At 43.4% G+C, this 27,217-nt stretch overlaps 1 protein-coding gene and 1 long non-coding RNA gene across 2 annotated transcripts in view; one reads left to right on the forward strand and one right to left on the reverse strand.

Annotated features, from left to right (window-relative positions):
- Nucleotides 1–2,891: 2,891 nt before the first annotated feature.
- LOC111775772 (uncharacterized) lies at nt 2,892–5,975 on the reverse strand. Its single transcript, XR_002811757.2, has 2 exons — nt 5,870–5,975; nt 2,892–3,437 (listed from the first exon to the last, which is right to left on the reverse strand). It is a non-coding gene; the product is annotated as an uncharacterized lncRNA (long non-coding RNA).
- A 12,290-nt stretch (nt 5,976–18,265) lies between these two features.
- The window catches only part of ANKFN1 (ankyrin repeat and fibronectin type III domain containing 1), a 371,662-nt gene continuing 362,710 nt past the window's right edge, over nt 18,266–27,217 (forward strand). The window contains exon 1 of the mRNA XM_070226368.1: nt 18,266–18,545. Coding sequence (XP_070082469.1) covers nt 18,378–18,545 — 168 coding nt within the window. The 5' untranslated portion in view covers nt 18,266–18,377. The remainder of the gene's footprint in view (nt 18,546–27,217) is intronic.

The following is a 27,217-nucleotide window of genomic DNA, read 5'->3' on the forward strand; positions in this document are numbered from 1 at the left end:
CATAAACAAATGAGTGAGGCTGTGCCCCAATAAAATGCAATTCACAAAAACAAGTAGTGGGGTAAATTTGGCCTGCAGACCATGGTTCGCCAATTCCTGGTGTAAAGACTCTCTCTGGCCATTAAATGCTTTTGCTGGGATATGCTACGTATCCCTTTGCTCACATTTTATTTGCTAACGCAAGTCATATGATCATGCCTTCAGGAGCCAGGCAAGCACGATTTTCCAGTGTTTTCAGAGGAGAAACGGAAAAATATTTATGAGTGGTACGAACGCCTGCACCTTATTTACGCCATTTTATAAAGGTCAATATAAATGGAAGTAGTAAGAATAGGAATTAAAGTCAGTCATCTTAGATTTCAATATTAAATCTGAAGTCACTTGATAGTCCTCCATGACTCAAGGCAAATTGGTTTGATTTCTCAGAGTGTCAGCATCTCCGTCTATAACATGAAGACGGTAATCTCTGTTTTCCTGGAACTATTTCAGGATCAAAAGGGATATTACAGGACAAAGGGATCTGGAATCGAAACATCAAGGATTCAAGCTGTTATCATTTGCTACTGCCTTGAGCTTCACGGGATCCAGTTTCAGGCTATCCTTCAACATAACATTTACACCCACCAACAAAGGCGTGGGCATTGTCTTACTCTGAGTTGCAAGCTAAATATCCGACATGGTGGCTCTTCCAGGCCTTTTGCTTAGACTCCAGAGCTGAAGTCTGAAATTCTTCTTTTCTATTCTTACTCGTCTACAGTCTATAATATGGCACAGAGTGGGCCCAGCTGGAAACGGGCAGTGGAACGACTAGCTGAGTTAAACAAGAAAAAAAAAAAAAGGCACACTTCTTTTTGTGAAATAAAATTGCTTTCATGAGTTATGCAAATTTTTTTCTCCCTGCCTTTTTCCTCTTGGTATCCAGGAGAGTCTCATTAGCTCTTAAACAGCTCTCCTAAGCAGTTCAATCCTTGTGCATTTGTTAGTCCAACATGATGTGCTTTAACTCCACTCTGTTCTCAAGCCTCCAGGGTGGCTGGGAAGGGAGTGAGCAGGGAGGGAGGAGTGGTGGGGAGAGCAAGGGAGGAATGGTTCCTTTGGAGAAGCATTTGGAGGAAGAGAACTAAACCAGGTGAGCATTTTCTCTGTGCCAGGAGCATTGCACAAATTAGTTTATTTTATTCCCACAATAATACTGCATTGCAGGCTGTTTTATTTCCACCAAAGAAATTGAAACTTGAAGAGTTTAGGTAACATACCTAAGATCTAACAGTTAGGAAGCTGCGGAGCCAGAATTTGAAGCCTGATCTAACTTTGAAGTTAATATTCTTTCAATGCTACCAGGCTGTGGCCTCCACAAAGCCACTCTATCCAGAGAGGTGACAATGACCTTTCTTTCTTTCAGTGCAATTCACTGAATCCTCTGTCCCACTGGGGAAGGTTAGTAATAGCCAAAGAAATTCAGTATCTGAAGGACGTCCCTGCTCCATCCTTCCCACCTATGGAGACTATTTCATCCCTGCTCCTCCCTCCTAAACTCCATGCAGAGTTACGGCTGGGTTTTCAGACCCAAGGCTTATATTTGGCAATAAACCACCAAAAATGAGTGAAATCTTAGGGGAGGGAGCATCAGTAAGAAGATAAGGAGACTTGGGACCTAATAATGATGTTAATAATAGTAATAATCATAACTGGCATCTCCTATTACTATTTGCCAACCACTTCTCCATATATTAATTCATGTAATCCTAACAATCCTATGAAATAAATCCTATTAACTATATTTTAAAGCGGAGGCACCAAGATACGAGACAACGTGGTCAAAGTTGCACAGCTAGTAAATGGCAGAACTGGATTTGAACCTAGAAAGGATGACTCCAAAGCCCGGTCTCTTAACCACTTTGCTGGTCATTTCAACCACCTGGGAGCTTTTTCAAAATGCCAGTGCCTGGCTCTCACCCCGAGATGTCGTATTTGGTACGAGATTGGGTCAGGGCATTGGTACATTTTTAAAAGCACCTGGGTGAATTGGAATTGGAGCCAGCGTTGAAACTCTGTGTGACCCAGTCATTCCATCTCCCTGTGCCTCAGCTTCCTCATCTGAATATGGGGTGGGGGGAGGGTTGGAACTGTGAGGGATATTTTGAGATGTCACAATCAATGAAGAGTCTTATTAGCATTTGGTAGGCAGCTTTCAGAACGCTAAATGTCAAGTGATGCTCAAAACAGTCTTGCCTAAGGAAGAATTTTCTTGCCCAAATTGGCAACAACACCCCACTGGTATGATGTGAAGGTGCCCTTCGGCTCTCAAAATCTGTGTGCCCCTAATTCTAAATTCTGAGTATCAAGGGAGATGGAAAGCTTTCTCTCAGTGCTGAATGGATTATTGTACCTTAAACTTTTTAACCAGTGAGCAGTGATGGAAGACCCAGGCAGGTCTGTAGGCCGACCTCCTTCAGGGTCAGTGTCTCCACGACTGGGAAAGTGCATCACCGGTCTGGGCATAGGGCTCCTCATTTACAAAAGGAGATTTTAAAAAATTTGAAAGCATTCTTCTAACAATCAAATAAAACATTGCAAATCACAGAACGTGTGCTTGGCACATAATAAATAGTTACAAACAGAATACACATGTGAGATGAAAGTAATATCATTTTCCTCATTGGGTTGATTAGAAAAGAATCTATGCTAATTTATGTAAAGCATGATAAAAGGAACACAAATAATAATTATAAATACTCAGTAGGATGATGCCTTCTAATTGTGTGCTCATTGCATTTTAAAATTTTGGTGTATTTCAATAATTGCAAGAAAGAAAACTAAAGAACAAAGCATGTAAAAATTATTGCTGTAATTCCCTGTATAATCCCATCCCTTAACACACACACTTTAGAAAGAAGGAAACATCCCCGAAGAGGATACTTTATTTGCAGGTTAGTGGGAGGAAAGTGAAGAGGCCTACTGGGGAGTCCAGAGAGCCAAGTCACTTTACATTTGAAAAGGGATGTCAATGTTGGGGCTACAAGAGAGAGAGGGAAGAAGGTAGAGTTGTTGTAAGGGGACCTTGCGAGAGGGAAAGGCAAGGGATAAGTGGCTTATCTTCATCTTTGTCTTTCCATAGAATCCTCAGTAAAATATTCATTTTTTTAAAAACCCTTGTGAACTTGAATCTATTTCCCGAATTTGTTAAAGGAAAGTGCTGGGTCCCCCTTCAAGTCGGTTTTGAGGCAGGAACAATGGCTGTTCATGGGTTTCTACACTCAAAAAATGTAAAAATTTCTGAATTGTTCATCACTACATTTCTCCTCTATAGCCCTGGTTTGCATTGTAAAGAGTGTAGGTGACCATCGCCAAGGAAAGGGAAAACCAACGGGGAGGATGCCCATCTGGATACTATTTAGCAGGAAGAAGCAACAGACTAGGTTGTTTACCAGCAACAGCTAGAGAATATAAAAACAGAATGAAGCAATTAGCACAGTGCAATTTAAGTAAATGTAAAACATTCACACAATAAGAACGCTACATTTTACAAGGATACATAAAATTCAGAGATTCTTATTCAACACATCAGAATGGTGAGATCAGACAGTGCAATAGGATTAGAAGGGAATGCAGTGGATGGGTGGGTGGATACACGAATGTATGGATGAATGGATATATGGATGGATGAACGGATGGATGAATTTGAGAAGTCAAACAAACAAGAATGAGAGGACTTGAGGGAGCCAATGATCACGGAACTGGGGAAAATGATTAACTCAACTCTTCACACCGTCCCACGTCACCTTTCAAAACATTCCTGCAACAACCCAGAAATTGGTAGCAGCAGCAAAATGAGGACTCTCCTTCTGCCTTGTCCAGGAAGCTTCCAAAATTAGTGCAAATTGGTAGACCTTCCCTAATAAATGTGAGAGCTAGTTTTCCTGATTTTAAGAAGTTAAAATACTGTTTCAAAGCCAATCTGAAAAGGCTACATCATGTAATAGCCCAACTGTATAAAATTCTGGGAAAGGCAAAACTGTGGAGACAATATAACGATCAGTGGTTGCCAGGGCTCAGGGATGAGGGAGCGAGGGATGAACGGGTGGAGCACAGAAGATTTTTAGAGCAGTGAAATTATCCGTACGACACTGTAATGGTGGATACATGGCATTACACATTTGTCAAAACCCATAAAACATACAACACAAAGAGTGAACCCTACGTGAACTATGGACTTCAGTTATAGTAATGTATCATTATTGGCTGATCAGTTCCAACAAATGCACTGCACTAAAACAAAACCAAGGCAAACAAACAAATAAAATATTTCAGTACAAGACATTGTACATAACACAAGAGCACAAGAAGCAGAGAGCTACATCAAACTGAGTCTAAGATGGCAATCATACTGGGAGAAGTTGATGTCACATGATTCCAGGCAGACCAGAACCGGACTCTGAAAAGAATATATTTTCTCTAAGCGAAATGGGATAAATGGGCACACTGCTTGAATAACAGGTGCCTAAGCTGGAATTGGTTATGCAAATACTCTTATGGAGAAAGACATGTCTACTTTCCTTTGCATACAGGAAAATAATTTTAGCAGCTACAGAATTCTGGGATAGGAGAAAATGAGGTGTCCATTTTATTGATTAAGTTTTTCCAGTGAATTTTCAAAACCAGAGGGAGCACATTGTAAAGTGATATAGTCCTTGCATTAAAAACTATATTCCTTTAAATTTACATGTGTGGATCTCTTTCTCCTCCATTGTAAGGGAACTAAAAGGGCTAATTGATAAGGAATCGTTTGAAAGCAGTGTGAAAATATGCATGTGTCTTGGTAGAGGCAAGGTGGAGGTAGAAATGGATCCTCCCATTAAGAAGAATTTGATATGAACTACCCTGACAGCTGGCAAAGAAAGTGGGTCTAGAACAATGGCCTAAAGAATTATCCTGAAACCTTATCCATGGCCACTAATTTCACCAGGGACTATCATAAAACACACTCATGTTGCAATCCTTTCCTCAAGTTCTTCGAGAGAATAGTGTGTGAGGAGCCATACAATGACACTTGATAACTAGTCAAAGAGACAGAACCACATTTTAACAAAACTCAGCAGTCTCTAAATTCAGCACAAGCCAAGTGGCTCTTCCAACTGACCTGTAGAAAGAACACATAATGGAGAAAGGCTAAGGAAACAGAAGGTTATGATGTAGTAGAAAAAGGCTACTATTGGAGTGAAAATGATCTGGGCTCTAATACCAACTCAATCACTTACTACTTATGTGGCCTTGGACCAGTTAGTAAACCTGATGCAGTCCAAATGTCATCATCAGTAAAATGGGAGGGGTAATATTTACCTTTCAGAGTTGTTGTAAGTAATCAAAACAGTAAATATATACCACAATGCCCAGCACACAGTTAGTAATTAATGTAGGTGGCCATCATAATTGTAGTCCACATTTAACATAAGTCCTAATCTCCCAACAGCAGTGCCACGAAAGGGTTTATATAGAGAGAATTCCTCTGAAGTCCTCAAAAGGGAGAAGGATATCTCACATTACTGTTCCTCTGTCCTCTTCTCAAAACACACAGGGTGGCAAATGGCTTCCATGGCTGCAGTGGAAAGTCAGTCCTTATCACCAGTAATCACCATTGTCATCACCATCACAAGAGCAGTAAAAAAAGTGCCTGGTATTTGTTTAGTGCTTTCTTAAATGTTAGCTCAGGCTCTCTGACCCTCTCGTTTTCCTGCCTTGCTAAAGCAGGGCACTGACTGGCTGATATTTCTGCGGCTGGTGATTCACCTCTTCCCTGGGCCTTCATGTCCCTCGCTTGCTATGTGATAGGAAATTCATTTCCCCACAGAAACAAAGGCTGAAGCCCTACCATTCGTCCTAATGACGCTGTCCCTCAGTTCACTCATGTGAGAGCTGGCCTGGGAAGCAACCCACCATCTTGTTTCTGTACAGATGGAGGGTGTTCTAAATTCCACTTTGCTTTGGAATTTAGACTTTGGAACACACTCTACAGATCAGGATTTCTGTTTTCAGACCAATTACTTTACTTCCAACAAAGGCTGCCTAAGTCAACAGGAATCCCTAATTTCTTCTTTCATGTCTGGGTAGGCAGTCAGCTGGCCAGGAGGCAAGGGGCTTGGGTCTATAGGCTCTTCCTTTTTCCCAGTATTGGGAAACCAAGTTTGGGATTTCGCTGCTCAGCTTCCTGCAAATGCCGTATAACTGGTCTTTATGGCTATCTGCTTTTCTAAACTTATGAATGTAGATTGCTCAGTAGGGCCCAGCAGAGTTATTTTCATAGACTCTGATAGAGTCTGCCAACACATTCGTATGACCACAGCTGTGGCTGTATCTGGAATGAGAGGAAAGAAGCCATCCAATCAGGAGGCAACATTGCGACGTGACCCCTACCCAGCATCTCTTTCTCTGAGCTATTTATTTTCCTGTTGCGGTTGTACTTCCACAGTCCTTAATCTCTTATTCTAACACCTCTGGGTTCTGCAGTTTGTCTCATCAGTATAAAATAAAGAAGGAATGACACAGTTTTGGTCTCCAGGTGTCGAGCTTTAACAAAACCTCACTTTATCCTTACAACAACCTTGTGGGATAGGTGTTACTATACCCACTCTGTAGACGAAAACGCTTAAAACCAGAGTCTCAGGAACTTTTCCAAGGTCACCCAGCTGGCAAACAGCAGATTCAGAGGCGGAATCCAGATTTATCAGACTCCAAATCTTGTATCTTTAATCAATAAGCTGCAGTTATTTAGCGTTGTATCATTTTTAAAGTAGATCATTTTGAAAGTGTAGGACTATTATCTGAGCTTCCTCTCAGTCCTGGGAGGTAGACAGGCAGACACTGCTCTCGCAACTTGTCAGGAGAGGACAGGGAGATTTAGCTGGAGGACGACTCGGCCTAGGTCCCCAGGCAGCAGCCAGCAGTAAAGGGAATGCGGATTTTGGGGTCAGACAGACCTGGATCTGGGGCTGCCCCTGACTATGTGTATACCTGTGGAAAGTCACCTATGTTCTCAGGTCCTCTTGTAAAATGCAGCTAATAACACCTCCCTAAGAGGAGGTTTTCTATGAAACAGACAATTTGGGGGCCATCTAACAAAATGTTTAAAAGTGTGCATGGTTGAGGGGCTGGCCCCGTGGCCGAGTGGTTAAGTTCGCGCGCTCCGCTGCAGGCGGCCCAGTGTTTCGTTAGTTCGAATCCTGGGCGCGGACATGGCACTGCTCATCAGACCACGCTGAGGCAGCGTCCCACATGCCACAACTAGAAGAACCCACAACGAAGAATACACAACTATATACCGGGGGGCTTTGGGGAGAAAAAGGAAAAAATAAAAAAATCTTTAAAAAAAAAAAAAAAAAACTGTGCATGGTTGAGTAAGACTGCCTGTTTTAAATGATTCTGTGACTTCAAGAAAGTTATTTAACTTATGTTTCTGTGAAAAGAGTATAATAATAGCACTTAATTTGTGGGGTCATTGGGAAGTTTAAATGATATAACTAGTAAAATAATAAAGTGCAAGCACCCAATAAATATTAGCTGTTGTTATTTGTAAAGCAGATCCCAATGTGCCTAATACGTAATAGACAATCAATAAATGCCAATCCTCTCCACCACTTGTTCTCCTGTGCTAGAATATGCAAGTCAGGATAACGTCCTCCCTGTTTGGGGTGGGGGGGTGCCTCTCTGCCCTCGTGACTTTCACTTGCTGGAGCACAGGCCTCCGGGAGCCAGGTAAATGAAGGCAAGAGATGCCATTTTCAAATTTAATAAACTGCAGCCACTCACAGGGGCATGTCTCATTCCCACTGGCAGGTTGTAGACAGTCTTATCTCAATTACCTGTGACTGATTTTAATACAAGGCGAGCTTGGTTCACTTAGTTCTCCACATGCACCCTCAGCCTCCTCCTGAGCCCCAGGTGGGATCTGCTCAGAGAGTGTAAGCCCATCTTAATATCATCCTGGGCAAAACATAATTAGAAAACTAAATCAGCAGCCACAAGAAGAGCGTCATGCTTTCCGACGCCATATATCGAGGAAGTGGAACGTTGGGGTTTCATGTTTGGACTTCTTTGTTTGTGTTGGATTCTTCACATCACTACTTCTCTGTATCAGTAGAGAAAATCAAGAAGACGGGGCATCTATCAAGGTTCCAGTGCAGAGGTGAGAAAAGTAGGCTGGTGGGCCCAATGCTGCCCACTGCCTGTCTTTGTAGGTCAAACATCATTAGAACAAAGCCACGCCCATTCATTTACATATTGTCTATGGCTTTAGAGCTACAATGGCAGAGTTGAGTACTTGCAACAGAGACCAGATGGCCCGCAGAAAAAGATGGCACTTTACAGAAAAAGGTTTTTGACCCCTGCCCCAGTGTATCCATAAGAGAGACAGCTCTGGAACAGCCCAAGAGGGGTCTTCTTCCTGCCCAACACTGATAACCAGCACCTATGCCCAAGTCCAATGAGTGGCTGGTGCTGCAGAAGAATGGATGCTCGGGCTCCTGACGTAACCTGGCAGATGATGAAAACACCTAAGAGATTACGGCTGCAAGTGGCTTTCCTGGATTGCCCTGTGCTCGTTGCTCCCAAGGGGTAGGAGCCCAGGGAAGACCTGCTAGGTCCTGCATGCTCTGGAGGTTGCCTTAGAGCTGATCCGATTCTTGTGGCAGGAAAAATGTTGTGTGGTTGGGATAATCTCCCTACTGACGGTTGCTAGAGCTCCATAACTCAGCCTCGGGGGCCTTTATGTCAAGAACTGTAGACTACAGAGATGGAAGTTGATTAACAATTACTCGTGTGCCCAAGAACTCCCTGGGATACCAGCTAATAATGCAGATTCCTGGCTATACCCAGAGAGCCCCAATTGAGTAACTTGAGGTGAGGTCCAGGAACCACTGAAATATTTTTTTAACAAATATTACTGGTTTTGTTGTTGTTGTTTATGTTGGGAACCCAGGTAAAACACTTTGAGAAACAGCACCCTTGTCCTGCGATCTCAGTTATTTTGAAGTTGCAGACTACGTGAGAATCTTACAAAATCTATGGAAACTTCCATCAAGGGAAGAAATATAATGTATAGATACATCACACCCAAAGTTTCCTACAACTTTAGAGGGTTCTGGGCTCTCTAAACCCATCATTAAGAACTCTAAGTTAAGAGCTATCCTAAAATAATGGATGAGAGAGAAAGTATGTGAGAGCAGTGATGGACACATTTGAGGACCACACTCCTGACAGCTGTCACCTGCCCTTTCCCCTTCTGGGGGGCTTGCAGGAAGAGTAGTTCCTCCTCTGTGATATGGTTGTGTGATGCTTGCCCAGAAGGTACGTGAGGTCACACGCATGAAAGCAAATTGCAAACTCTGAAGTGCTATGCATACACAGGGGAGCGTGATGATGCAATATCAGCCATAAGGGGCTGCCTTCCAGATTCACATCATCCTCAGAACTGTCATGGCAACTCCTCTCCACCATGTCCTTCAAGTCCAGTCTTGACCAGACAAGCCGCCTGTCCAGTTTTCCTTCGTGCCACAGTGATGTGAAGAATTTCACCTGGTGAAATAACTGACCACTGGGCATTTCCACTGTGGAGCCCCGCCAGCCCCCCACACTCAGTGTGCCCAGAACCCATCATGAAACTCTGGATTCTGTTGAAACAGGATGATATTTTGTGATGTTAATTCATATCCCTTCCCCCTTGGTATTTTTTTCTTTTTCTTTTTCTCCTTCTTCCCCCTCTCACCCAGTCATATTCAGTTCTTTCCACAGGGAAGATAAGCAGAAGTTGAGGTCTCCCTCCATAGGAGAGGAGAGGCTATTTTATATCAGGTGACCAAAAGTTTCCCCTGAGTGGGGAACATCATAGAATAAATCTGAAGAAAGCTTGGGAGTGAGTCATGAATATGAGCAGAGCAGAGTGATCTAAACCAAGAAGAAAGCAAGCACCTTGGCCTGAGGTGGGATCTGCATCATGGTTTTAAGGAAGAGAAAGGTGAGCGTGGCTGCACGAAGTGAGAAAGGAGAGGAGTGGTGGGCGAGGGGATCAGAGGGACCAGATCTGGCCAGCCTTGAGGTCAAGCTCAGGACTGTGGCTTTTGTTCTGAGTGATTCAGCAGTTGGAACTTAAATTTTAAAAGGATCACTCTTATTTTGTGTTAAGAATCAAAATCACTTTTTCCAAGCCTCTCTCTTCCTGAGTAGGGGCCAAGGCAGAAGCAGAGAACCCAATTAGGAGGCTTGTTCACAGCCCAGGCAAGAGATGACTAAAGGGCTTAGACCATAGACAGCAGTGCGGGGGGTGAGGGTAGTGGGATTATGGCAAGGTATGGGGTATATTTTGAAAGCAGAGGCAATCACATTTTAAATGATGGATCGGATGTGGGATATGAAAGAAATGAGAAGACCAAGATGACTGCAAGATTCAGAATCTGACAAATCTAAGACAGCGATGACTCAAGAGGGAGCAGGCTTGGCGGTGGGAGCAGGGCTGGATGGGACGTTTGTTTTAAGCTATGTTAAACTGGAGGCGTGTGTTACACATCCACATGGAGAAAGTAGACAACTCGACAAATTAGTCTGGAGTTCAGGGGAGAGGTCTACACTAAAGTCAAGAGTTTAGTCCACACGGTTCAGATGGCGCTTGATAGCCTGAGGTTGGATGACCATGCTAAGGGAGTGGCTGGATAGAGACAAGAGAACTGGAGAACGCCAGTGGAAGAGGTTGGGCAGAAACAAGGAATCAACATAGGAAACTGAGAAAGAGGGGCTTGTGAGATAACAGGAGAAATAAAACAGAGTAAAGTCCTAAAAGTAAAGGAAATGGTCCAAGAAGCAAAAGGTAATTCAGTAATGTCAAATGCTATCGCAAGGTCAAATGAAGACTGAGAATTGACCATGGGATGTGAGCAGTGTGGTATGTTAAACTTTGTGAATTCTGAAACGTTCCCTGGAAGACATAAGAAATTATTTGTTCTAGGGAGTTGAAAGGATATTTTTAGATTGAGACTAAGAGTTGCTCAAAAGTGAAGCTAACTTGATGAATTCCCATCTGCTGAGCAGGGTGCCTGCCCTTTTCTCACCTCCAAAGAAGTGATTTTTCACCAGAGGAGAAACCTGTCACACCTTTGAGCTGCCAAGCCATAAATCTTCTTTCCACCAACTTGCTAACAGTTTTTCTTGCCACCTTTCCTGATAATCCAGAGTAATTGTTATGAAATATGGGCTTGTTCTCTCTTTCCCAGCTGCGGCCCTGCTGTCCTCTGCAGGTTCTGGGGACAGCAGAGGCTCTGTGTTTGTCACTGGCTGTTCATTAGAAGCACAGCAGATGCCGTTACCAAGAGTGACATCCTGATGAAACCAGAGGCGCCACACAGCAGCCCTGAAATCTGAGAGCCAACAGTTCCTCCTGCCCAAACATATCAGCAAGTGGCTCTGCTTTGTTCAACGTATTCTCTTTCTTGGAGAAATAGAGAGAAAATGACCCCTATTTAATCATGAGAATGAAAACCTTCTTTCATGCATGCTTTTATTTATTCCACAGAAATGTATTGAGCATCTGAAGTTGTCCAGTAGATTCCTGGGTTCAAAGTTTGATGACAATGAGCAAGCTGACATATACATCTTATGGAAGTCGCAATTAACAGAAATTAACTGAAAGGATATTTTCTCTGGGAAGAATATTGGAAGATATGGGTCTGGGGGCTATTCAGTAAGCGCAGATGTAAGTCTCCCCTGTTCTTTATGAAGAATGTGCTTAGATCAGTGGCCATGGGATTTTGCCTGTCCATCAGGAGCTCCTGCCAAATCTTGAAAATCCCTGAGTAAGGCTTACCAAGCCTCTTAAACCTCCAACATGGATCCTGAAACTTCAACAACATTCCCTTAGTGGTTGCAAAGCCTGCCTTTGCAAGCGTCATCTCTATGACAGACATCTGGGTTCCAGTCCAATGTCTTGGTATGCATCTAAGCCATTTTACTACATAGGCGACACGTTCTATAACAGTGACTTGGCATCATAGGTACACAGTTTCCTTGCAGTTCTGCATTGATAAATAGCCAGTGGACATATGCAATTGGTTATCTACACGGTCTAAGTGGGACCAATCATGGCAGGCTTGTGCAAGACCTCACACAGTACCTAGGCCACACACTGTGCTGAGCACAGGGGATACAAAGTTGAAGACAAATCTCCACCCTTAAGAAGCTCAAATGGAAAAGCGCTCATAAACATCAAGTGACTTTAAGAAAAGAAGCATCTTTTGGCAGATCTAGCCCTAGTCTTAGCTCATGAATCCTCTGGCTAAACATGTATTTCACTCTTGGCTGCTGGTCACCCAGTAACTGAAAATTGGCAAGTTAAGATCCGATAGGATTGCTTTAACAATTGCTTGAGCAATGATTTCTGCATTATAGTTAAAGCCTAACAATTTAATTCCAATTTTCATAGTTTAATATGGGGATTCCATCAAGTGAAGTGACCCAACACTAAATTAGGTTAGGATTTCTGAGTAAGTGCAGATTTACTGAATTAATCAACTAGAATGTATCAAACACTTCCTCCGAGTTGGGCATTGTGCTAAGAGCTTTACACGTATTATCTCATTTAATTCACGACCTCTGAAGCAGGTAGTATTATTGTCTCCCATTTTACAGATGAAGATAGTAAATTTTGAGTCAGGACTGAAGCCCAGGATGTCTGGCACCAGTCTCCCACCATAATCCTCATGGTAAAACATTTCTTCATGCAAGAGTGATTCAGCCACATTACATCTTGACTTGATGAATGCTAACACATTATGAATGGTTGTGCAAACCTGTGCAACTTATTCAGCAGAATGGTGAGGGTCAGGGGTGAGAGACAACAGGTTACAGCGCTCAAGGAGAGCATTGGCAAAGAAATGTAAGGATAATTTCCAGATCTCATTTTCGTCGATTCCTTTGCCTTCTTCAGTATACAACACTACTAGACAGACTCCAAAACCCAAATCTGTTTCTCTATCTTTGTGATGAACAAAGACAAGAACTTTTAAATTTTCGGAGAATAGCAGGAGAAATAAAATATAAAGTCAGGTTTCTACCCAAAATTCTCAATTGGCTAAACATGGTCCAATTCTAGTAGCTTTATACCTTTACAGGTGATGCTTCTGCATCTGGATCACACATTGCACCCTTTTCTGTCTTTCTCCTCCTGGACAATTCCTTCTCATCCTCAAAATCTAGCTCAAGCGTCACTTCCTCCACAAAGCCATCCCGAAATCCCAGCTTAAACAAGTGGCTCTCCTCTGTTTTCCCCACCATCACAGAATCCTAATTGTCTGTGTGCTTTGCTATATTCTGTGCTAGGCTATGAACCTCTTTAATACAAACACTGTGTTTTACTCCTCTGTTTACTCAACATATAACAGAATGACAAATACATAGTAGGTACTCAATGAATGAAGGAATACATTCTGACATAGACGAGGTGGGTTTGGTCTGCTTACAACTAGAGTCTACCTACTTAAACTTAGTTATCAGTCCCTTGGTTGCAGTACTGAGCATGTCCACCTTCACAACCAGAAACAGAACTCATGATCTAACAGAAATTCAAATCTGGAAGAGATAACAGAGATAAGCTAGTCCAAACTCTTCTTTGTATGGATAAAGAAATGGAGGCCAGGTGGACTGAAGAGCTTTCCCCAAGATAGCCCAGATGTTCAGGGACAGAAGTGGGAATGGAACCTAGAATTTCTGACTCCTAACGCAGAAGTCTTTGCCACTTCCCCAGTGTCCTCCCACATTGGAGGGTCTCTTAGTATACTGCCGCATGAGGACAAGGTTCTTCCCAATGGATAGATTCATCTACAGTAAGAGATCCTCAAACTAAAAAATGAAAAGTTACAAACAAAAAGCAAATTAATTTCCCTACATATTCTTGAAAACAACTTGCAGAGTCTCTGGTCCCTCATAGTGCTTAACCACCATGCGTGAAATGTTTCAGAAATTCAATGATTCCTGGGCATTGTTTTTGTTTTTCTCAAATAATTTGGTGCACAAAAGACATTTTAAAAGCTTTAGAGACTGCTTCTGATCTCTGAATGGACAGTCAAGGACATCTACCATAAGGAAAATTCTCATTTCTGCCAGAATGTTGACATCAATAAATCTATTCTAAGGAATAAAGCGGCTGTTCTTGCATTTGGTGAAACACACTCGCAGCTCACAAAGTATTTTGTGCATAGAAATGCTAGCAAGCAGTGACAGACATGCAGCCTGAAGCCACTGAAATGTAGCTCAAGACCCACCAGTCACTAGAAATTTAAACATCGCTTTAGTGGGCAGTAAGTCTAGATGGCTTGCACAACACATTGTTAGAGGCACTGCTGGTGCATTGGAAAGAATAAGGGCTATGGAAGCAGAAAGATCTGCCTGAGTCCAACTCTATCATGTATTAATGCTGTGAACTTTGACAAGAGATTTAACACTCTTAGTTCCATCCATCAATTCAAGAGATATTTAATGAGCACCTACTTGGTGCAGTCTCTATTCTAAGCACTGGGGGAACGGCAGTGAGTAAAAGACTTAAAAAACAAAAACACCTACTCTCATCAAGCTTGCATTCTTGTAGCAGGAGACTTTGGGAGACAAACGACACACAAAAAAACCCCGGAAATATATGATATGTTATTTGATGATTAGTATTATGGAGAAAAATACAGTTGGAGGAAAGGGAGTGCCGGGAAGAGAGGAGTTTTAAATAGAGTGATAAGGGAAGTTGTCACTGAGAAAGTGACATTGGAAAGAGAGTTGAAGGAGTAGAGAAATGAGTCAGGTAGGGACATGGGGATAGAATGCTCTAGGGCCAGGAAATAGCAAGTTCAAAGGCCCTGGGGTGGTTGCATCGTGTGCTCTTCAAAGAGCAGCAAGAAGGCTGTATGTCTAGGGCACTGGGAGTAATGAGGAGAATAATGGGAGATGAGTTCAAAGAGGTATAGGAAGAGGGGAGGCAGAGGACCAGACCTTGTAGGTCAAATAAGGACATTGGCCTTTTTTTCTAAGTGAAATGGGGAGCTTTGGGAGAATTTTGAGTAGAAGAGTGATATGAGCTTGCTCCAGGTTTCAAAAGATCACACTATGTTGACAATAGACTGCAGGAGGGAAGGGGTGGAAGCATGCAGAACGGTTAAAAGAGGCTATTGAAATGATCCACACAAGAGATTAGGATAGCTTGGACCAGGTGATTAGCCAGGAGAGGTGGTCAAATTCTGGATATATTTAAAGGTAGTGCCATCAGGATTTGCTGACAGACTACATATTGGGTGTGAGGGACAGAGGAGTCAAGAATAACTTCAAGGTTATTGACCTGAGCAGTTGGAAAGATTGAGTTGTTATTAACTGAGATGAAGAAAAGTATGGGAGGCACAGGGTGGCTGAGAAAACCAAGTGTTTGGCTTTGGATCTATCAAGTCTGAGATGCCATTGGGTCTACATTATAGAGGAGAGGTCTAGACCATAGATTTAAATCTGCCTCTAGATGTTGTTCAAAGCAGTGAGAGAGAATGAGAGCATCCCGAGAAGAGCAGTCTCCAAGGGCTGAGCCTTCAGGCGCTCGATGGTAAGAGGTGGATAATGAAAATAGTTAACACACGGCTAGTGCTTATCGTGTACCAGGCCTTGTTCTGCGTGCTTTCACATATGAACTCATGTAATCTTCAGGACAACCACATAAGGTAAGTCCTATTATTACCCTTTTTTTATAGATTAGGAAACTCGGGAAAAGGGGCTAAGGAACTTGCCCAAGGTCACACACCTGCTGAGTTGTGTAGCCAGGATTCCAAACTGGGCTGCCTGGCTTTAGACTTGGAGCTTCCAGCCCCTTCCTAACACCGCCTCTCCAGTAGCTAGAAGAGAGGTGTCACCAATAGGGAAGACTGAGAAGGGACAGCCACTGACGGAGAAGGCAAACCAGGGTAGTGTGCGTTCCTGGGAGCCAACGGAAGAAAATGTTCCAGGGAGCAGAACGGTGTCACATGAAGCTGGTTGGTCAAATGAAGATGAGGAGTGACATAGCAATAGGGAGGTTGTCAATGACATTGGTGAGAGCAATTTGGTAGAATGGTGGCAGTAAAAGCCAGACTGCAGAGAGTTCAAGAGAGAAAGGGAGTTTAGACAATGAGCTTTGAGAATTCTTGAGAGGATTTTTGCAATAGAGGGGAGCATGTAAATTGACAGTAGCTGGAAGGGGACATGGGATCAGCTGAAGGTATCTTTTAACTATAGGAGAACAAATAGCATAAAGGTGTTGAGAATGATATGGTGTACGAGGAAAAATTGATGGTGCAGGGAAGTTAAGGATATATTGGTGCAGCGATGTCCTTGAGTACGCAAAGGGTGACTTTGGGGACATGGAAAGTTCATCCACAATAACAGGAGGGAAGCAGAGTCCACAGGCATGGATGCTGGTAGTCAGGTAAATGTGGTGGTGGGACTCTGCAAACATTCTCTCCCCACGGTTTGAGTTCTTAACGCTTCAATTTCCTTACCCATAAATTGGGAATCATAATACCTCTCTCCCAGGGTTGTGAAAATTGCGTGAGACAGCATATGTAAAATGTTAGTGTCATGCCCGGTACAATTTATGACTCAAATTATAGCAATTCTTTCATATCCCTCCTTATTGGTCATTATTGTCATTAATTACCAACATTCATTGAGCATTTATAATGTAGAAGACACTGTGCCAAGTACCTGGCATACATTTCCTCAGAAAATGGCCCTTCCATGTAGGTGGGATCTTATTGATTCTTTCCGAGCTCTTGGAAGGAATCTGTTTGGGATTTGGTTGACTATTTGACTCTATTCTTCCCCATCTTCCCTTCATATCGTAAATGGTCATCAGCCCCATGGAGAAGACTTTGTCAGAAACCGCTCTGGTCCAGGTCTTTAATATTTGTTCATTCACCTGATTCACTTGGAGGGCAGTGGCATGTGGCTAGGACCAAAACACCCTTTGTGGGGTAAGATGGAGCATGGTAGACTGGCCATTTGCCAACCCTGGGTCTAGTTTATGTGGGCTCCACTGAAACTACCTCGACAGGTAGTTTGGTAGAAATCCCCCTAAAAAGCAACTAGCATCTGTTCAAGCTTCCTTCATCTGCTTTAGGGGTAGTGGGAAATGGGAGATAAGTCAGTAATGACCAGCTCCTGACCGTCAATGTTCTCAACTGGGAAAAGCGAAGTTAAGCTAGAGAATCTCAGAGGTCTACTCCAGCACTAACATTCTGGATTTTTTCATCACTTGGACATGCTCTCTTTTACTGTTTGAAATGAATACAGATTTCTCTATTGAGGATCTCCTTGTCAAAATCTGTCAGTCGTGAGAAATCTCAACTCTCCTAACACAGAGCTTTAGTGAACATAGATTCCCGTTCTGTTCTTACAAGTCTGTTTTTAAGTGAAAGCAGTAGGAGTCAGTGTCTTCTCCTTGCTGAGCAATTTTGATCAACTGATGGCTTTGTTTCCTGTATCTGACAAATGGACATCCCAGCATTCTTACAGGGAGACCTGAAAATTAGGGCTGCCTCAAATATGTAAAGTATCATAAAGTTTCCTCTGAGGAAGCAATTAATTACATGAACCATCGGAATGTTTCTGATGTTTTAAATACAACCACAAGCTTCTTCATTAAGAAATGAAGAGTCCCCAAAGTGAACGCACACTACTGCAGGGTGAGGAATCTTTATTTCTCTTATGGGGTGCCAGGTGTGTGACACACGTTGTACTCGATAGTTTGTATATACCATCCCACTTACTTCTTGCAGCTGTCCCAGAGGGTAAGTATTATTATCCCTCGTGTGCAGAAGAAGAAGGAGAGAATAAGGACCTTGCCCAAATTCACACAGCTAAGTGGTGGAGCTCACATTTGAACCTAAGTCTACTTACATTTATATAAACCTTGGTTTATCTAAAAGCCTTTAGCTTTTAACCACCAAATGATATTGTCTCCCTTATTGATTTCAGCAATGTTGAACTTGTTTGAGGGCTACAGAATCCTTCTGGGACACAATGTTTTATAATGCCCATATGGCTTCACCTGGAGTCATTCTGGAAACTCTAAGTTCATAAATAATGTCTCTCCAACTTGGTTAGGTTCACAGTGCGAGTAGAAGACAGATGATCTACGGCCGTACATGGTATCATTGCAAGCTAATGTGTTACTTCGTAGTCTTGGGTTGCCATCCCCTGGAGTGCTTTGATGCGATCAGTTGTCAGTTTCAGATCTGTTGTTTCTCTCACCAGAAGCCCGGCCGGTGGAAGATGACAGCCCCAAAGCCCTGCCTGTGTTAGGGGAGCTATCGAACTCGAATAATGACATAAACGAGTCCATGTTCATCTGGGGAATTTCACACAAAGCAGCCCAGAGGAAAACCATCTCTGTCGATGAAGGTTTGTTTCACTTGCAACAGGAAAAGCAGCAGCAGCAGCAGCAGCAGCAGCGACTGGAGCCGGTCCGCAGGCTGGGGAGAGGTGGCGGGAGGCTGAAGCTGCCACATGTGAGTAGCCTTTTATGCTTTCTCTGCAGCTGGGAAAGGAATGCTGGAGAGGGGTCTCAGCTGTGGGGTGGGCGAGCATGCAAGGGTTGGGGCTTTCCGTGAGGCTGGGGGTGGGAGGCATGATTTACACAATTAACAAGTACATTTGGGATCTGCCCTCCTCTTCCAAAGGAGGTGCAAGAGTGTGCCCACACGCACTTGCATTTTCTCTGCTGATTCTAAATCAATGTAAGCAGCTGGTGGGGAATATTTTCTTTTTGTTTCCTTTCTTTTTTCCTTCTTCATCCTTGAGAGTGGGCTGCATGGCAGAAAGACGCCTCAGCCTGAGAGAGCTTTCCTGAGCTCAAGGACTCCCCCAGAGGTGTTCTTTCCCAAGTTTCTTTTGTAGATGTGTAGACCTCTATTCCTTTACCAGGAGCTGCTCTTCTGCAGGGGCGTTTACATGCTGCTCGCCACGAAGGGGCGAGGGTGACTTTTGTTTCTCTGGTTCTCAGCGCGCATTGTCTCTAGTAAACAGCACCAAATCCAACATGACTTAACCTCTCAGTTGTCGCTGTTAAAAGTGTTCAATGAGCCCAGCACAGGCATGGAGAAGCACGGCTTGTGTTTCACGCATCTTCTCAGCCTGGGACAAATAAGCAGGTCTCTTGGGGCTGACGGCGTCAATGCCATCTTGAACTTTGGAAAAGTTTTCATTATGTTTGTTTGTTTGTTTTTAAATCAAGCTCTGGAATTTACTGTGAACGTTGGGTAGATTGAAGCTGAAAAGGGCAGGATAGAGAGTTTTTGCTTTAAAGCACTCATGCAGCTAGCAGCAGGTTCTCTTCTCACCGGGGGAGCTGGTTAGTATCTTTGGGTTATTGTTATTGATGCCAAATAATGTGTTGAGCAAAATCCACCTGGTCATAAACTTGCTTGTATTCCGGTTATCTGAAGACATCGTTGTTTTTCTGTTTGTTTTCCTGCGCTTCCTTCTTTCTCTCTCTAGAAGCTTTGATGTGGTTGAGCATGTCACACTGAATGTTTAGATGCTTGAGCATCTGCAGGAAATGCACATAAGTTTATCTTCTCTGGGAGGAGGGGAAAAGAGGGAGAAGGAGGGAGCAAGAGATGGACGCTTCGCTCATCCTGAGAGCAGGCTCTGAGCAGCTGTGCAGGATGCAGGTGGAAGAGTCGGAGACGCTTCACATTGGGACTTGGCCTGGAGGAGGGCAGTCAGCGAAGGTTTGGGCGCAGACCTGAATGCTGTCATCCTGCAGGGTTAGGGCCACAGTTCCCAAGTTGCTATGGGATGCGCAATGAAATATGAACTGGGGGTGGGCTTCACGGGGAATCCTCTGGCTGAGGCAGTGCTTTCCAACATTTCCCACAGCATGACACTCCTGGGTAAACAGATGAGGCTACTCAAAGCTGGGGATGAGTGACTAGAGGACTCACGTGGCTGTTCTAGTGGACAGAGTTCAATATTTAGGGCATCGTGGTATCTGGAACCCATCCATTGCACATGGAGTGCCTTGGCGTACAGTTTGGGAGGATCTAACTGAAGCGACCCAGGGAAAGCCAAAGAAATGAGGCAAAACGAGTAATCTGATGCCTATGTTTTGTTATTATTTATTTTGCCATTACTAGTAGCAGCACATTGTGGAAATGTTACATAGTGTTTTTTTTAAAGACTTTTCCTAATCTAGCCCTTTTAGCACCTCTGGTTCTTCTCTGTGCTCTCTCTCAGTCTTTATCGAAGCACGCTTTACAACATAACTATAACCACAATCTAGATATATTTATTTACTCCACTTCTTTCCCCAATATTATTCCATAAATACTTTCCCACCTTCCAGTACAGTTTTCACGTAGATGGTTAATTGTGCCTGGTGCCTGGATTAAATGGATTAATCCTTTCAGTGAATATGCCATAATCTGTTTAGTAATTTTTGGCTATTTAAAATTCTTCTAGTTTTCCCATAATTGTAATGCCACTATGAATATTTCTGTGCATAAAGTGATTTTACTTCCCTTGTTTAAAAAAAATTGGGGGGATGAATTCTCAACATTGATATTAGTGAGATAAAAAACATGAATATTTTTGTGGCTTTTCATGTTTATTGCCAAACTTTTCTCTGAAATGTATTTTCATTCTCCAAAATCATCAGTAATATGGTCTAGATAATTATTGTTTTATCCAGAGACTTATGCACATTAGGTTCTTTTTCTCTCCCTCTCTCTAAATTAGGAGCTATGAAAAGGTACGGGTCATTTTTTTAAAGCTGGATTTTGAGTCCTGTTAAGGCAGGAAGTATCATCCTCCCAGGACAGGCCCAGCTTCTCAGGTTCCTCCACTTTGTCAACGACTCCCATGAGGAACCCAAGTTCAGCACCCTCCCATGTCCACCTCCGTGAGGGGTGAAGAAAGAAGGGGCAGAAATTCTCCTTCCCGTACCGGGGCACCTGAGAAAGATGAGGAGGGGTCACAGAAGAGGAAGCCAGCCTAGAATTATCTCTGAACCCTGGAACTCAATCCCAGCAGGTCCCTTCGGCCCTTCCATCTTCCTCTCCAACAATGACAGAGCCACCATAGAGGTAAACTCACTTCTTGGGCAGAATTTGAGGCTGACACCTGAGAAAGTGGGTGGGAGTGGCGTCTTTGGGAAGATGAGGACTAGCTAAGCTTATTGGGGGAAAAAGGAACATGTTTTAGGATCTCCACTGCTCTGTGTACTCTTCCAAATGCATGTGCTTTAATGGTAGGGGTCAGACAGGGCTGAATGCCAACTCTTACCAAATAAGAGCTGTAGAACACTTCCTTTTCAGTTCTTACCTCCTATAAGGACAATTTTTATCAACAATTTATTTTTTCTTTTATTTCCTCTTCCCTTGTATCTTGTCAATTTGGAGATGAATCTGTGCTGTTCTGACCTCCTGTGTAGCTCACCATAAATTGCTTCAGTATTAATCTCTTTTGTTCATTCTTTAATTATTTGTGCAAAGGCCAAGAGCGCCCACTGGGAGCCGCACAGAGACTCAGCACGCATTTGTCCACCCTGACCTATGCAAGTGAGAAATGACCGTATCTTGGGAGCAAGATTTTCCTACAGTGTATAAGCGGGTTTGATAAACATGGGTTTTTTAGGGGCGTTATTGATCTTTCCGTCTGCAGGGCTCAGCAGAAGAAGTGCTGCTGCATGAAAACGGTGGGCCTCTGGCGCATCTGAATTCAAGCGGAGGTGATGGGCAGGGGTCTGAGAAGAAAGGGAAGCCTTGCTGCTTCTGACGGTGGACAGACTGAGAGAAATGGTGTGCTCATGGTCTGCCAGAGAGAATAAAATTTTTGTCCACTAAGGAGGGGACAGGAGGCTTTTAAATTGTCGAGCATGGGGGTTGGCCCGTGGCCGAGTGGTTAAGTTTGCGCACTCTGCTTCAGCGGCCCAGGGTTTTGCTGGTTCTGATCCTGGGCATGGACATGGCACCGCCCGTCAGGCCACGTTGAGGAGGCGTCCTACATGCCACAACTAGAAGGACCCACAACTAAAATATACAACTATGTACTGGGGGGATTTGGGGAGAAAAAGCAAAAAAAAAAAAAAAAGATTGGCAACAGTTGTTAGCTCAGGTGCCAATCTTTAAAAAAATAAAAATAAATTGTGGAGCAAGTATTTAAGAAAGACATTAGTAAGGACTTCCCGTATGATAACACTCCTCAATCTCTATTGTATTATTGGTTTAAGGTTCAGCTCTCCTACAAGATTATACTCTGGGAGAACAAGGATGGCTCCTGCTTTATTTACGGCTGAACCACCAATCTTTTGCCCTGTCATAGCAGATCCCGCTTGTCTGAGGTTTGCCATGTGCCAGGATGTGTTTGAAGTGCTCCATCTATGTTATTGCATTTAATCCTCATGCAGTGTTTACTATTATTATTTCTGTTTTACAGATTTAAAAATTGAAGGACAAGGAAGTTATGCTGGAGAGTAGACAGAGCCGTGTGTATGGGGGCCCGGGGGTAAGAAGGAGGAGGCCTTGAGAAGAGAAAAGAGTCTCGTGCCCCTTGAAAGTGTCAGGACCATAATTTGAGCACAAGCAGTCTAGCTCCAGAGTCTGTGTTCTTAATCACTGCTTCATCAACTCATTGAACATTGGCTGAGGGAATGATTGAAAGTCTAAAAGAACATAAAGGGGCCAGCCCCTGTGGCCTAGTGGTTTAGTTCGGCTTGCTCTACTTTGGTGGTCAGGGTTTGGTTCCCGGGCACAGACCTACACCACTTGTCTGTCAGTGGCCATGGTGTGGCAGCAGCTCACATATAAAATAAAGGAAGATTGGCAACAGATGTGAGGACAAATCTTCCTTAGCAAAACAAAGAAAAGAAAAGAACATTAAAACAATGCTGTACAGTTAAAATGTACTAGTCTAATAATAATAACAATGATGGTGACTTTTATAACAAAGTGACTAACACTATTTACTATGCACCAGTCACTTTTTACCCAAGCTTTGTGTGTGCATTTTGAGTCAATTCTTACCACAGCCTTATAAGATAGCCACCAGCCTTATCTCTATTTCACCAATGAAGAAACTCAGGCTCTGAGATATTATACAACTTTTCCAAGGGCACAGAGCTAGTGAGTCTGACTCTGATGTCTGTTATCTATGACCCACCTCACTGATATTCCAACTTAGTACTGGATCAAGGGCCAGAGCACTCACCACAAAGGGCTTTCCTGGGACAGTGGAGCTGGGCTCAATGGCCTCTTCTGATCTGTTTTGATGTAGGGTTCTGGGATAGCTTTTAGAGCCACCCTTCCATTATCCTGCACAGAAAACGTAGGTCTCAGCCTATGCCTGGTACTGCCTGAAAGACAAATTCCTAAAGGAAGAAGTCTTTGAAAACATATCACTATGGGGCAAGTCCCAGCTGAGCACCCACCTGTGCTGTCCAATATGGTGGCCATTAGCCACACGGGGCTACTGAGCACTTGAAATGGGGCTAGTTCAAATTGAAGTTGCCATAAGTGTGAAAATACACACCAGATCTCAACAGCTTAGTATGAACAAAAGGTAGACTATCTCGATAATTTGCATTGATTGCATATTGAAATAATGGTGTCTGGGATACAAAGGGTTAAATAAAATATATTCTTCAAATTAATTTTACTTATTTCTTTTTAATTTTTAAAAAATTGTGGTAAAATAGACATACCATAAAATTTACCAGCTTAACATTTTTTTTTTTTTGAGGAAGATTAGCCCCGAGCTAACATCTGCTGCCAATCCTCCTCTTTTTGCTGAGGAGCACTGGCCCTGAGTTAACATTCGTGCCCATCTTCCTCTACTTTATATGTGGGATGCCTGCCACAGCATGGAGTGCCAAGCGATGCCATGTCCACACCCGGGATCCGAACCGGCAAACCCCGGGTCGCTGAAGCGGAACGTGTGAACTTAACTGCTGCGCCACTGGGCCGGCCCCCAGCTTAACAATTTTTAAGTGTGCAATTCAGTAGTGTTAAGTATATTTTCATTGTTGTACAACCAATCTTGGGAACTCTTTTGATCTTGCAAAACTGATACTCTCCATCATTAAACTATTCCTCTTTCCTCCTTTCCCTTAGTCCCTGGTAATCACCCTTCTATTTCCTGCCTCTGTGAACTTGACTACTCTAGCTACCTCCTACAAGTGGAACCATACAGTATTTTTCTTTTTGTGAATGAGCTATTTCACTTAGCATGATGCCCTCAGGGTTCATCCACATTGTAACATGTGTCAGAATCTCCTTCCTTTTTAGAGATGAATAATATTTTGTTACATGTAGCTACCACATTTCATTTGTCCATTCATCCATCAACGGACACTTGGGTTGCCTTCACCTCTTTTTGCTTTTCGTAGTGTGGCTTCTCCAACATTTAGCATTGCATACATGCCTTGCATTTGTGGCTTATATTATGTTTCCATTGGACAGCTCTGCTCTGAACTTTTCTCTCTTCCTTCCCATCCCCATTCACAAGGCCTCTGCTACCCTTTTCTGGATGTTACTGGCCTCTCTCTCCTCGCTTCCGTAAGACCTGAGCCAAGAATCTCAGCTCTCATCAAGCACTCCCTTTTATAAGGCTCTCTGAAAGACTGTCACATTCAGCAAAGTTTTCTGTAATTGAATGAAACTGACATATCTCAAGAGGAATATTCCCTTTTTCCATAACACATAAGTAGAAGGCCCAATAAATTGAGACTGAGAAGGAAAAGCTTTTGAAGTGATTTGATGTTTTTAAAAGTCAACAGCTTTCCTCAGCTCACAGTCTGAGAGTGAATTTTATTAACCACCAAACAGGGAAGAGTACAAAACCAATAAAGTATAAATTCAAGAGCACAGATCGACACCAGTCTCTCCTACAGGTTTTATAGAAAGACCCGGGATTTGGAGATGCAAGACGCTGGAATATTGTCAGTGTCTTTTGGATTTCTCATCACTTTTGGGATAAAACTCGAAACTCAGCATGACACCCAAGGCCTTTAACTTTCCAATTTCCCTTCCCATCATTTCCCACAGGACTCTCTATAAAAAGATCAGCATTACTTATTAGTCCCCAGATGTGCAGTGCACTCCCAGGCCTCCCAGCCCTGACAGTGATCTTACTTCAGCCTGGGAGACTCTACCCCCACTGTATGCAATTGGTGAAACCTTACTCATTCTTCAGGACATAGTTCAAAGGTCACCCCATCTGTGACAAGGACACCCTTGGCCCCAGTGTCCATCAGGCTCCCAGCAGGAAATGGATGACATACTCCAAGGAGTGGTTACAGAGCACACATTGGGACTGTTTACAAAGGTGCAAGCAAGATTAAGGGAAACTGAGATGGGATGGTGAAGCAGCTCAGGGCTAGTACCTGCTGGAAGCAGGAAGGAGGAAGCAGTTACTGGGACATGGCCACACTCATACGTGGTGCCTCCAGACAGAAGCTGGCATCTCCTAGAACAGTGCAGTCCCTGCCAGGCTGCAGTGTGACAGGAAGGGAGCTCTCTCCCGTCCACCCTCTGATGTCCTCCCATTGACTGGACCCGTCTGGAAGCCAGAAGGCATGAGTGCTCAGAGGATGCGGTTCATAGAGGACACCTCCAAGAGCACAAAGAAGGCGGGAAAAGGTGGAAGGTGCATCTGGGAGGACAAACAGAGACTCTAGCACAAGCACGTACCACATCTCCAAAAAAGCTCCCCTTCCCAAGACTCCTCAGCATTACCGTTTACATCACAAGACAGTGCTTATCATATTGTACTCGGATTGTTCAATTAAACATCTTTTTCCCATCTACACATGAAACAATGAGCTCTTTGAAGGTCAGACTCACTCATCTCATTCATATATATATTTCTAACAGCTAGCAAAGTACTTGGTAGCCAGTAAGTACTAAGTAAATACTGAGTGAATGAATGTGTTCCTCTATCACATATTTGTTCTCTAAATCCCTCTCAGGATGAATCTGGGTGACCTATATTGACTATCGATTGGGAATTTCTCAATGAATTGGATACATCGGACTAATATCCCCCTTCTTTGAGTTCCAGCTAGGGAACTAAAATGATTTGAATAAATGATTCTCAGTGGCTTGCTATGCTATAATTGGTGGCACATTAAGTTGTGAGGAATTGAGGAAGGCGAGCGTAAGTGGTAGGAATCGGCAGTAAGTTAGACCAACCACACAAATAAGTGTTTGTGTAGGTGCCCAGAAGAAAATGGCAGTTGTTTGAATTAAATCAGACAGTAGAAGTAAAAAAAGAAAGAAATATATATACATAATATCATGCACCTTTTCTTTATGGTCTCTTTAGTTGGATTTTTCATATAAATCTAGGTTTGGAGAAAGAAACTCGAAGATTTAATGCTTTGAAGCTTCAGCAATTGGGATGAGAGTTGGGGGCACAGTGAGAAATGCCAGCCAGGGCAATGGGAAGCAGAAGGCTGGACATGGAGACTGGACACTGACGATGAAGGGCACGTTCAAGGCTGAGGTTGACACAGCTATGGTTGTTCCAGGGATGAGGTTTCACTAGGCCGACCAGTCTCCTAACCAAATCAACGAGTGAGGACACAGCTCTGAAGTCTGTCAGTGTAGCTCGGGTTGCTGCCTCTACGGGGTCCATTTTTAACCTGCAGTTGGGAGGTTGTGCGAGCTTCCTAGGGCTGCCAGAACAAATTACCACAAACCGTGTGGCTTGAAACAACAGAAATTTATTTTCTCACAGTTTTCTGGAGGCCAGAGTCCTGAAATGAAGGTATTGGCAGGGCCATTCTCACTCTGAAAGCTCTAGAGGAGAATCCTTCCTTGCCTCTTCCAGCTCCTGGTGGCTCTAAGCTCTCCCTTGCTTGGGGCATCACTCCAGCCTCTGCCTTCATCTTCACGTGGTCTTTTCCCCTGTGTGTTCCCTCCATGTCTGTGTGTCTTAAATATCCTTCTCCTTTCTAAAGACACCAGTTATTAGATTTAAGGCCCACCCTAAATCCAGGAGGATCTCATTGAGAGATCCTTTGCATGTGCAAAGGCCTTGTTTCCAAATAAAGTCACATTCACAAGTACTGGGGGTTTAGAAATGGACACACTTTTGGGGGCCGCCGTTCAACCCACTCCCGAGGTTATGCTCGTTCTGGTAGATGGCCTCCTTTCCAAAGCTAAACTTTATCCTTGAGTCC

The sequence above is a fragment of the Equus caballus genome, chromosome 11 (genome assembly GCF_041296265.1).
Source record: "Equus caballus isolate H_3958 breed thoroughbred chromosome 11, TB-T2T, whole genome shotgun sequence".
Classification (NCBI taxonomy): domain Eukaryota; kingdom Metazoa; phylum Chordata; class Mammalia; order Perissodactyla; family Equidae; genus Equus; species Equus caballus.